Source organism: Epargyreus clarus, unplaced genomic scaffold (assembly GCF_041222505.1).
Source record: "Epargyreus clarus isolate Ecla_fem2 unplaced genomic scaffold, WU_Ecla_fem_2.2 ptg000003l, whole genome shotgun sequence".
Taxonomy (NCBI): Eukaryota; Metazoa; Arthropoda; class Insecta; order Lepidoptera; family Hesperiidae; genus Epargyreus; species Epargyreus clarus.
In genome coordinates, this window is record NW_027332211.1 from 12,821,443 (window position 1) to 12,834,731 (window position 13,289).

At 33.9% G+C, this 13,289-nt stretch overlaps 2 protein-coding genes across 2 annotated transcripts; both read left to right on the forward strand.

The window, feature by feature from the left end:
* Nucleotides 1-377: 377 nt before the first annotated feature.
* Nucleotides 378-850, forward strand: LOC140748301 (uncharacterized). The gene is made up of 2 exons (XM_073081132.1): nt 378-431; nt 491-850. Exons 1-2 carry the CDS (start codon nt 378-380, stop codon nt 848-850), a joined length of 414 nt encoding a protein of 137 aa, XP_072937233.1.
* Nucleotides 851-8,031: 7,181 nt separating this feature from the next.
* On the forward strand, nt 8,032-9,906 carry LOC140749060 (uncharacterized). The gene is made up of 2 exons (XM_073082082.1): nt 8,032-8,193; nt 9,421-9,906. Exons 1-2 carry the CDS (start codon nt 8,116-8,118, stop codon nt 9,778-9,780), a joined length of 438 nt encoding a protein of 145 aa, XP_072938183.1. The 5' UTR covers nt 8,032-8,115; the 3' UTR covers nt 9,781-9,906.
* Nucleotides 9,907-13,289: the final 3,383 nt, after the last annotated feature.

The following is a 13,289-nucleotide window of genomic DNA, read 5'->3' on the forward strand; positions in this document are numbered from 1 at the left end:
ATATTAAAATCTTAAAATTTCCATACTCCTGACTAAAAATCATAAAATGTTCTTCAAAAAAAATAAGTATCTCTAAATAAATTAAACAAAATACTTGGGGTACATACGATCCTAAATAGTTATAATTTAGTGGAAGTACTTTCAAAAAAATGTCACGCACATAAAGTTCACATGATTTGCAGTGTAATTTCATTTTAAAATGAACTTTATAGCACCAATTTATTATCTGTCTAATATAAAATATTAAAAAATAACTATGATACTGATTACATAAATCTAATTTATTAAGTGTGAATGTATTTAAGCACAATTGATAAATTAGAATTGTAGTCCGCCGTCGATTCCTGCCTTCTTTCATAGATAGATGATTCACATTCATGATTCACGACGACCACACGATTCGCGACGACCACACGATTCACGACCACACGGTTCTTCAAACTGTCCCCGTAGAATTCCATGTATTTTACATTATAAATTAATTTTCCAGGAGGTCCACTACCTGACGCCTGATGTTCTCGTGAAAGCACAGAAGTTCTCCGTTCCATGCATAGAGGAGACTAACGCTGAACCGACTGTTCTGAAGAAACTTCTAGATAGAACATTGAATGAAGATGAGAGCAGCAAAAAATTCGTATACTGCTTCAGCAGGAAAGGAAATTTCACGGACGAGGACGGCCACTTCATCATCAGCAGAATGTTGTATTTGCTTGGAGAACATCCATTATCTCAGCAATTTGCCGACACACTTCTTGAGTGCAATAAAATAACGAAAGAGACACCAGTGGAGACGGCCTACACAATGAGTTTGTGTCTTAACGATAACGCACCTGTAGTATTCTCTGTGTAAACATATTTTTATTAAATGTTAGTAGACTAAAAATATATCTGGCGTGTAGACCAAAATTTGTGTTTCGTTATTATCTACTTTTTGGATGCAAAATATAATTTGCCGGTCGGAATACCCTTATTTTCCCCCTCAGGCGTTGGGTGAATTTGTTGCTTCTTTATGTTTATGTTTAATTTCATAAATGTTCGTCATAAAACGTTGTAAATTAATTAAATACTTAAATCAAAATCAAAAAACCTCCAAGTGATGTTTCATTTTACGCCTGCTCCTTGTACAGCTTAACAAAGAATAGCAAATATTTTAATGACGAACAATAATCTCAGTAATAATCAGTTACTGCTGACATATATTTTTAATATATTTCTATGATGTATTTAAATAAGCAGTGATAGCCTAGTGGTTAAGAAACGCGTCCTCTTGATCGAGGGGCAATATGTGCGTAGAAGTGCACAAACGGTGTAGAAAAAAAAACTTCGTGAGGAGACCTGCATACCTGAGAATTCTTAAAAAAACAGTTTTGAAAGATATGTGAAATCTTCCAATACGCACTTGGCCAGCGCGGTGGACTATGGCCTAATCCATCTCATTATGAGAGGAGACCCGTGCCCAGCAGTGGGACAGTAATGGGTTGATAATGAAATTATAAAAAAATATATATAAATAGTTAAGTATTGATTAAAATTTTGAATTATCTTGCCGCCCCCCAAAAAGTACCGCACGGGTTAGGCTGCCTATTGCTCATGTTACACCTGTTATCAAGAGAAACTAGAACATAGTAGCGCTATCCTAATACTACAAAGCCGAACTAGGTTGATGATAATGCCTCCACAACTGAAGCATGAAGAGTCCACAATACCGTAATTAGGATTTAATAGAACTTAAGACTACAATAAAGAGACAAGTAAATAGATCATAGGGACTTTGGTTAACATCTTTTTTATATCGAAATGTTGGATATTAGTGTCTAACCAAACCGTTAGTTATTCTGTATACCACCCTGTATAAATGTGCATTAGTGAAGCTAAAATGGATATTGTAATGTTTGGGTAGGTACGAGTATTAATGACAAGCTAGTAGTATCTATTTAATTCTATCTTCTTGGGCACATTCTGACAAGAGACATTTTAAGACCGGAAAAAAATACTCTGACATTAGAATATGTTATATACTCATATCTATGTAATATATTTATAATAAAAGTGTTTAAAAAAACTTATTTGTTTAGTACAAATAAAAATTAAAATAATATTTCTTGCAATCTATAACAAATAATTATTGATAAATATAATAGTATATTACAAATTATAGGGTAGTTCCCCCTATAGAAATTCCACTACAAGCTTCAACCATTGTCATCATTCTCTTACATAAATTACTCAAAAAAAATACGGTATTAAATATTCTCTATGGCGGATATTTTTTTATTGGAATGATTTTTTGAAGATGAGAAAATGAGAAGATGAGAAGAGAAAGATTGTTTTCACTATAAGGGAAATGTTTACAAATTGTATGCACTTTTGCAGTCACTATTGTAGTGTTGCGTTGACGATAAGATAAATACGATACATTTTAGTGGCATATGTCTTAAAAACGACCTAAAATGTTATATCATCCCTTATGACATCGTGTATCGTCGCACCGCGGTTTAATAGGTGCGACTCTACAATCCACATGCCTCGATCAATGCATTTTGCATATTATAAATAAAATAAGATAAGAATAAAATAAATAAAATAAAATAAGAATAATATAAGTCTTATATACTGCCTATATATTTGTGCATAGATATTCTGCACGAATTTCCTTAGCCGGGTCTTATGGCTCCCACGGGAAAAAAAGGAGAGGTCCTATTCTACTGCGCCGGGGCCTCATGGCGGTATGGCAAATAAGGTCACTTATATGTACCTAATCCCCAGACAATCAAAGGATATAAACCTAATATAAAATAACTTTATGTTTAAGTAGTATTTTGTTTTTTTTTTATTACATATTGATACAATATTGGTACTTTGAACTCATCAATTATCTACGCAATAATCTATAGGTCGAAACCTCTTACGGTGTCCTCGTAATATAAAAACTGTTATAAAATATACGCTTAATTATAAATGATTAATGATGTACCTAATAATTTTACTGTTTAATATTTATAAATCACGTTTATAAGACGTGTTTATATATAGGAATAAAAAAAAACAAATTATAAACAAAATATACCTATAACTCATCTACTAGCAAGTGTCAATATTTAATACGATCATAAGATCATAAGATTTATGATCCAAATACTTCCATCTATATCATATCATTCATCGCGAACCTAAGGGCTCGAGCTAAGTGTGGTCTGCTGTCCTCGGCATACTACTTCATCTACCGAGCTAACTCCGAGCGTTATTACATCTAGTTGTTCACTTAGAGTACCTAAGTGACTTTGTCGAATGACTTCAGCTTGGCAAGAACGCTGTTGACTGATACCTTGAAGGCACGAAATCTACTCGAATATGTGCAATGTGCATTCGCCCGTTGATCGAAAGCGGCCTAATCATCGACGGTCGATTTTCGTCTAAGATTTCAAGGTAGTTTACACAGACTTGCCGCCTTTGACAAACTTCTTCCTCGGCCGAAGGTGTCAGAATCCAAGGGTTTTTAGATGAAGTCCTACCTTGAAATTAACATTAGGTTGGTTGGCGTCTTCTGCGGGCAAACGAACCCATATTGTTAGGTCAAATGTATACAAAAAAATAATGAAATAAATCGAACACACCATTCTCATGAATACTGAGCCTTGTACTAGTAATTGATAGTAAGTTTTCTCACTACGAATAGGTAGTAGGCGAAATCCAGAATAAGTAAGTAATGACTAATACGCTCTATAAGAGTACATATCAAGTACCTGTTACCGATGTATGTTCTAGCATATACGCCGTATTCGTAATAAATATTATCTGCTCGCTGTTTTACAAAAAAACACCTTGATTGTTACCTTAGTTCGGTGGTAAAGCGCCGATAAAATAGCGAGAATAAAATATATTATCTATGTTACTATGAATATTTGAACAATAAGTTCTTAAAACATGTTGTTCATAACAATTTTGTTTTTTTTTTTATAATATAAGTAGCAGACGAGTATGCAATCCACCTGATGGTTATTGGATACTGCCACCTATGGACATCTAATCCTACCTAATCTAATCCTATCTGGGGTCGATTACAATCGATAATAGGATTAGATTCCTGCCTGAGGTCGGCCACAGATGCGCTTGTACCCCTGAGGACTAAGCTGGAACGCCGCGGAAAAGTTTATCTCACTCACTCTCTCTCTCTCACCCTTCAAACAGCGTTGTTAGGTGTGGCGGTGGTGCCGCCGAAGTCGAACCTCAAAACTACTTTCAAAAGTGTGGAGAATTGCCAACACACATGAACAAACATGACTGATCACATATACAACACACACACATACGATACATAAATAAAAACTATTAAAATACTTAAACTTAACTATTAAAACACTTAAAAATAAATATTCAATCATTTTTATAAATTTACAAAATTATACTAACAGTGTCGTACCACCATAGGTAATAAGTAGTTACGAAATAAATAACAAAATATATACTTACTTTTTTATGCAACTCTTTGTTCATTAAAATTAATTATAAAACAAAAAATGTTAAGTAGCAAAAACATTAGCTTACTTTATAATTAAATAAAAGAATTACAATTATCTAATTTAAATAATTAAAAATATGTGGTTATTAAATATTATTATAGTCATTAAATTGATGGACGATATTACGCCATCTACAAGATCCAAGAATACTTTTATTTGAGTACCTATATTCTAGAACTTAATTTGAATTGATGCACATATTATACTTTGCAATTAAACCGTAAGTCTTCATGCATTTGCTAAAGTATTTTCTTCAACACAACACAACAAACAATTCTTACTATGATCTATATGGCGCTTAACATTGCTGTTATTAGGCAGAAATACTCGTAGGTGCGGAGTCCCCTCTGGAGACAAACCACATTGGGTTCTACCACCTTCAAAATGTCAGAGAGATCATATTTTTCCAATAATGAAAAAGTAATTTAGAACATCTTACCTTACTTCTTCCTTAATATTATAAACGTGACTATTAATGAGAAGGGATGAATGTATATGTAGATGTTTGTAACTTTTCCACGAAAAATACACTGAACGCAATTGACAGGTAGTTTATGACTTGGATTAGAACAGAACTCTTTACCCAGATAAACGGGGCCCACTTGGGCGAAATCGCGGTCAAAAATAAAAAGAGATTTTTATATTTTCTAGGTCTTCTAACCTAGAAAATATAAAAAGGTGTTGTTATTTATCTAGATCATAGAAAAAAATATGAGGATGATTAAACAAAATAACCTATACAGGGTGAATTTTTCAAATAGGCCTTCAGGGCCAAATCCGAAACTATAAGGATTAGCGAAGAATGCTGAAAGGAGTTACGAGGCCGATTTTGATAAAAACTAAAAGTTTTTTAAAATATCTTTTTCCTTAGCCTGGAATCGAACGAGTTCATTAAAAAAAATTATACCCTCTATATTATTCCAGTATCTGATAGTGTCGCTTATAATGATCAAATTCTGGGAAGTAATTTTATGTGACAAATTAAAGGAAAAGGAAAGTTTTGAAGAAAATACATATTTTTCCATACATTGGCATACTAATTCTTAAGGATTATACATAACAAATGATCTATGTATAATTCTTTAGAAACATACATAAGTTTTATCATTGAAGAATTTGTTGGTTAATCAACTAATTATTCGATGTTATGACCATGACATACGGCTTAGTATGAGAAAGTAATCGTTTGGCAAATTAGTTACCGCCGTTTTTAGAATTTATTTTTTAATAAAAATAGATAACTGATTAAATAGTAAATTCTTATTGTTTGTTGATTACAACTTCGTTTCAACGTTAAATATGATTTTGTATATCTCTTTGTTTAGTAATCCCTTGCATTTGACTCGAAAGAATCATTCTCGCAAATTGTCAACTTTACATCTGTATTAAACGAAACATAAAGCGAAACGAAAGCGCCCATAGCAAGTTAAATCTATTATAATGGTCCTAAAAATAACCTTAATTAACTCGGACATAAAAATATAAATTGTTGGAGAACAAAACGTCTGCTTTGATAGATTTGAAACATTGAGCCAAAAAAAATGTTAATACGCGAAATGTTTAAATTGACGAATAGCGGGAACTTAACTGCCAAATTAATATGAAAAAATATGTATTTTCTTAAAAAGTTTTTCCTTTAGTTTGTCATTTATCATTACTTCCCAGATTTTGATCCTTATAAGCAAGAATATCAGATAATGTAATAATATGAGGGTGTATTTTTTTTTCAAAATGAACTCGTTCGATTCCCGGCTAGGGAAAAAGTTATTTTAAAAAAGTAATGATGCAGTTTTAGTTTTTATCAAAATCGGCATCGTAACTCCTTTCAGCATTCTTCGCTAATCCTTATAGTTTCGGACTTGGCCCTGAAGGCCCGTTTGAAAAATTCACCCTGTACATAAGGTGTTCCCTTCATCACATTTCCTCAGACAATCTTCATTAGAATGAAATACCATAAATAAATTGCTCGTAGCGAAGAATATTATTTAAAAAATAAGAAATAATGGCTTTTTATGTCTTACAAGAGAAAAAAACATTTGAAAACATTTTGTTACCTATTAAGAATCACATACATAATGTTACTGATTATATAAATTGTTCAACGTATTATTCTCAATCAAACTGACCAGTACAAACACACAAAAAATGTAATAATAATTAATAATAATAATAATAAACGTTTATTGCCATAATAACACAGTTTACACAAAGAATAAATGTACATTTTACAGTAATATAAATATGACAAAAGGAATTCGGCTTAGCATTGCTGTCTCAGAATCAGGGATTCGAGTAGCGCTGTTTTTCAGCCGCAGCCGTGTTAGGTGGGATAAGAGGATAGTCAGCCGTGGGGCATCTCCTGGGTTTTAGAATCCAAGCGTGTATGTGTGTGTGTGTGTGTGTGTGTGTGAGAGAGAGAGAGAGAGAGAGAGAGTATGTACGTATTTGGAGGTTAATTAATGTTAATTAATTACGTTAATTACCTTATAAAACAAATAATAATGGTATTAGTTTCATTTTAATAACGCAGGCTTGCAACAGAGATATCATAACAAGCCAGTAGGTACATCAAAAAACGTGGTTTAGATTGTCATATTTAATTTGATTTAAAAAAACGTTTCATCTATTAACCAACTTGGTGATGGTCGACCTTATTGGTATTTTAGACTATTAGGTACCTGAAGAATGAAGCGTATACCTCCCGAACAGGTGTTTTCGTAAGTAAACATCACACAGTACGTTTATATTTTCATATTTTATAAATATATTTCATATTTATTAATTAAAATTTATTAATAACGGTAAAGGGTTTATTAAATAATTAAATTGTGTGAACTAATTATATCAAAAAGTTTGGATTGAATAAAATATCAAATGTTCAAGTCATCATTATTACGAGTATGTACCTATATGTGTAACTTATAGTGCAAGATAAAGAATTTGACTATTTTACTAACAAAATACTGATATTAGTACATTTAACAATTCTACAGTATGCAAATTTTAATTAAAATTAATAATTTATTACAAAAAAAAATATTAAAAAATGATTACAAATTTTAAAAGAAGTTTTTACTGTACCTACCTCATTTTAACTTTAAAAACAGTTAAAAGTCTTATCTATAGGTAAACAACAATTATTTAATTTTAAATTAAATATCACATTTGAATGTGATATTTAATTATGATGACAAGTAAATAAAAAATACTAATATGGTCGGTCATAGATACTGCCGTCTAATATTACAAAATTTCGCAAAAGCAAACTTTTTGAACATTATTTCACGTAGTAGAGGTAGGTACTTCCTTACCTCATATTTCATATTAAATTAATTATTTTTAATTAATTTTCTTTTCCGTGTCATCATATTAATTAATCACAATATTGTGAACATATGATACTATATACTTGAATTATGACTTTCCTAATTATATTTATTATATAATTTAAAAAACATTAGGTGTTGTAAACAGTATGATAATGGATATTGTGGATATAAAAGGGAGTGTTCTTTAACCATTGTATCATTCAGGACCCAGAGTGGAAAACAATATACTAATAACTTGTAAAGTGTATAGTGAAAACCAAAGCAAAATGTTCTACACCATTTTATTTTGTGCCATCATCTCTGTGGCCTCAGCTACGAATAGACCAGTAAGACCTAAAGATCAGGTAAAGTAATAAAATTCTTGATTTGCCTAAGGAAGTTGGGACAGCGAATTAGCGCGACATATTCTTCGTCACATTTCGGTGGCGGTAACCACTCCATTCTCCATCAGGTGGACTGCTTGCTTGTCTGCTACTCATATAAATAATTGGCCAAGCGCTAGTCAAACATGGAGGGTTCCGTACCATCAAAATTTTCATATATTTTTTATTTATATTATTTGTTACTATACTAGCTATTAAAGCAAATGCATTGTGAAAAAATGAACGGTCTACTCATTACGTTTCAATAGATAAAGCGAAAAACGTCTCAATAAGCAGGAGTGATGGTGATCCCCATTTTTTTATTTTTAGTATTTATTGTTAGCACCACCCTTATACATACTCTGTAAAAAATTTAAGTATTTATCTGTTGCGCTTCACGAAATAGAGCCCTGTGACAGACAGACAGACAACGGAATCTTAGTTTCAGTTTTTTACCCTTTGTGTACGGTAGGGTACGGTAAGGTACGGTAAAAAAACTATTTAAACTTATTTTTTATTCGATATCACTCTTATATTAAATTTTAGTAGTTAATTTACACATACAATTGCCACATAATAATGTAATTTATAATGTAAAATATCTATAAAGACACCATATTTCTTTTCCTTAAAGAGGGTAGAACCTTCTGCAAAATTTTCCCGGCGATGTATTTTGGGCTACTCCCAGTACCATGGATACTAATAACAACTCTATTTTATTCACTGATGAAATTCTTCACTTTACTCTTGCTTAAAAAAAGTGCCCCCGCTTTAAATACTAATAACACTAATAAACTCTCAACGCTTGTTCACCTTCACTATTCCTTGACGCTTCTCATTTCGCGTCTCATTCTCATATTTATGAAATTGTTCGAAAACTATACCTACTTATAAGAAATGCAAAAAATGATTACAATCAAGTATAGAGATATTTTTGGTATACCCAGCTGTATCCTTTTATCAGGGGCTCATGTGCACAACGATTGCAACATTTTTCATGAATCTTAGACACAGCAATAAACTTAGCTTTAAAACATAGTATTTTAATTATCTATCAGCTTGCATGTTACATGTTATAAGTTACAATTATTAGAAGCATTTTTAAATTTTTAATAACAAATACCTACCGAAATATACCTAATTTGTTATTCTAAGAAAGACTATGTACTTAAACTTATAGAACTAATTAATATTTTATTTGATTAACAGCAAGTCTACCATCTCACGCCTGAAAAGGTCCTGAAGGTGCAAAAGTTCACACTACCGTGCATAGAGAAGTACAACGCCGATCCAGATATATTCGGTAAACTCATCGACGGAACAATGCCCAATGATGACACTAGCAAAAACTTCCTCTACTGTTTTGCCACGAGCGGCCAGTTTGTACACGAAGACGGCCATTTCAACATCCCCAGAATGTCGGAATTGTTAGGAGATCACCCACTTAAGAAAGGCTTCGAGGAAGCACTCACTGGATGTAACACAGTAACTAAAGAGACTCCAACAGAAACAGTCTACGAGATGAGCTTGTGTATTAACGAAAGGGCTCCCGTCGTATTCTCATTGTAAGCTTAATAATATAACGATACGTGTATTATGGATCACGCCATACGTTCCAACGGACCATACGATGAGTGTACGATAATAAATGCACCATATTATGTTTGGGTATATTAAACGGAAATTTTAAAGAACCTTCAATGTTTTCAATTATTTACCTAGTCGTCGTAACTGTGATAAATTCACAGTTAAACTGAACCTTCAACTTAATTGTTATATTTACTTTCAGTATTAAGCGCTAAGTAAAGTAGGTACGAGTATAATACTCAGTAAAAGTATCTTCATTATTTAAAGTAATTAAACGAGAAATTAAATATTTTTAGAAGACAACAAATTGTACAGTAATACATAATATGTACCAATAAAAAGGGACGATTTTTTACTAGTCGTGCCCAATGCTTCAAAATCAAAGTCAAAATATTTCTTTCATGAAATAAGAGCGTACATAGAAACATCATGTTACTATTCACATACATAATAAATTAGATTAAGATTTAAAGAGGAAGACGGATAGGACAGAGGAAACTTGACCTTATCATGCGGTTTGCCTCTTTTCTTAAAAATAGTTGACTGTTTAAAGAAATTAAAGAAATACTGAGGAACTGCTATAAGTATCTAAAGTTAATAATTTAAATTTAAAATGCAAATTAAAATGTTTATTATTAATATATTCCAGTACTTTTAGAGTTATGTCCATATACCTATCTAGACAGATAATATACGATATGGGTTGGCACCTTCGATCACTAATAAGAACGTTGGCACACATATTGTATATTGGCTGTGTGTCAAAAATTTGAGTGTACATGTGGTATATTTTCTAAAAAAAAACACATGGACCTTTTATACTAACGTTTTTTATTTCAACCAACTGTTGATGACATATATAATGTATGAATTTTCAAAAACTGAATAGTTTTCCTGTTTTATGAACGTATCTACATTTTGTCAATTTCACAGGAGAGCAAAAATAGTGTGAAAATCGCAACGTAAGATCTTTTACGTTGAAATGGTTTATAATTATGATATTGTGAACAACCAATATTCTAGAATTAAAATCGTATTTTTTGCTAAAAGTTCTTATAGGTGTAACAGATAACATGATAATTAAAACTAATTTAACGGTACCCATAATAAGTTATTCTGATTCAATCAAAAGTGGTTCTTATGTTATTTAGTATTTTTGGAACCTCACAGGTTGAATGTAACGTTACGTCGTTTTGCAATTACGTTAAAGGACTACATTATGATTTAAAATCAAAAAAATAAATAAAACATTTCCTATGCAAATGTTGAATAAGATGCTCGGCACGGTTACGCACTATTTGTATGTCTAACTACCGTAGAAAAAATTATGTACGACGTTTCTTGATGGGCGGCAGTTCTTCGTGTCGGTAGAGGGCTACGAATCCGACCCCCGCCCTATTCGTGCAGGAGTCCCGCAGGGCAGCTGTCTCTTGCCGCTCCTCTACTCCCTCTATACCAACGACATCCCCACTCTAGAGGGTCACCTCAAAGAGTGGGAACACGATGCCGTTCTTGCGCTGTTTGCGGACGACAGCGCCTACTTTACCACTTCGCGCAGTCCCGAGTTGGCGGTCGCGAGGATGCAGCAGCTGCTCGACTTGCTACCTGAGTGGCTGGACAAGTGGAAGCTGACCGTCAACGTCGGTAAGACGGTCGCCACACTGTTCAGCCGACACCGTACTATGCCGTCGCCGCTACGTTTCCGTGATCGGGAAGTAGCTTGGCAGCCCACGGTTAGGTACCTGGGATGTCACATCGATCGCTCGCTGCACGTGGTGCCCCAGGTGAACCACGTCATTCACCAGGCCCGTGCTGCACGGGCGATGCTCCGACCGATGTTGTCATCTCAGCTGCCGACTTCCACCAAACTAAGGGTGTACAAGACGTACATCCGATCCCGGCTAACCTACGCGGCGCCTGCATGGTACGCGTTGGTGGCCAAGTCGAACCGCAAACGCATCCAAGCGCAGCAGAACCAGGCCCTACGTATTATCGTAGGCGCCGGTCGCTACGTGCGGAACGATGTGGTGGCGCGTGACCTCAGGGTTCCGACCGTTGAGGAGTTTGTGAGGACGCTGTCGGTGCGAATGTTCGCAAAAGCCGACAACGGCCCACACTCCCATCTGAGGGGCATCGCGCCGCTTCACGCTCGTCCTCCCGACGGGCGCCCGCTCCCTAGTGACCTTATGGGCTAGGATCCCCAGACCGAGGGGAGCGCGAAGATACTCCACCCCCCCCCCCCCCCCAACAATTATTCCGTAAGTCCGCCAAACGGCGGAACATAGCATCGGGGGCAGTCGACCCCTTGAGAATTGCCCGGGTAAAGAGGGAGACCTCGAGACCCGTACACCCCACTCCTGGAGGCCCCAAGGCCACAGAGTAGGACGCCCACTATTGTTATATACGAGCACGAAAAAAGCAAACTCGGTTTTGTGACCATAAAATGATTATTTATCTTGACAACATAGGGATTCACATTGCGTTGGTCCGACAGCACTTTGTCACCTTTCCTTAAGCAAAACAATAGATAATAAAATGGATAATTATCTAGGTACGAGTACACATAATTACTAGGTACATCTAATAACACGTACCTAATTATGTCGTGTCGTGGGACGCTAATAACTTATTATCTACCATGATAATGCGTAATTACGTTTCGAAATCAAAAACCATTCGCTAATGTATATTTTTTAATTGCGTTGTACACGAACTATGTACGTTTTACATGTAACTCGAAGTTGGTGCGGCTGGGAGTTATATGGGTGTCCGCTAATGACTTAAATTTCAGGAGTGCTTCCGTGATTACAAAAACATATTAAGTAGTCATGCCTAGTTTAAATAAAGTTTGTTAAAAAAAACAACATACAAAATCGCAGTTAGAAGCCAGTATACCATTAATGAATTATTATACACGGATATTTTGTAATTTACATTTCCTAGATCTTTTATGCTTCCTGATTGCGTTAGGTAATGTATTGTTTAGATTTTACAATTGTAAAATATACTGGATAATAGCAATCGTGGCTTCCATTCATTCTACTTTTATATATTTTTAATTAAATGCGTATTTAAAGTTAATTATAATAATATTCAATTGATATTTTTTTATACTAGAAAAATAAATAATTAATTCTACACTCCAAGTATAAAATGATAGATATTCCGTTTTAAATGTTATTAATATTACCAGCCGTCTACAGCGTACTTGAAGAAGAAGGAAAATGTTTTTAAAGACAATATTGCGTATTGTTGTGATAGTCGCTTCAGCTGCAGCATTAAAACAGGTACCTATAGGTGGTGTTGTTTTAAAAAAATCATCCTTCATGTAATATTTGTGACTTATTTCTACATAGATAAGTATAGATATCTCACCGCCTTGTAATTGAAGGAAGCCATTAAATGGTTTAAACGGCTGACAATGTGTCAGCCGTTTAAAACATTTAATTTACTTAAAACATTTAATTTTATGGCTGTCATGGTGTAAATTA

Bases quoted from the DNA above. Each gene is read 5' to 3' on its own strand.
- LOC140749060 (XM_073082082.1), top strand. From the start codon at position 8,116: ATGTTCTACACCATTTTATTTTGTGCCATCATCTCTGTGGCCTCAGCT. The intron at 8,194-9,420 runs GTAAAGTAATAA...TTTGATTAACAG, and splicing joins CAGTAAGACCTAAAGATCAG to CAAGTCTACCATCTCACGCC.
- LOC140748301 (XM_073081132.1), top strand. From the start codon at position 378: ATGATTCACGACGACCACACGATTCGCGACGACCACACGATTCACGAC. The intron at 432-490 runs GTTCTTCAAACT...TTAATTTTCCAG, and splicing joins ACACGATTCACGACCACACG to GAGGTCCACTACCTGACGCC.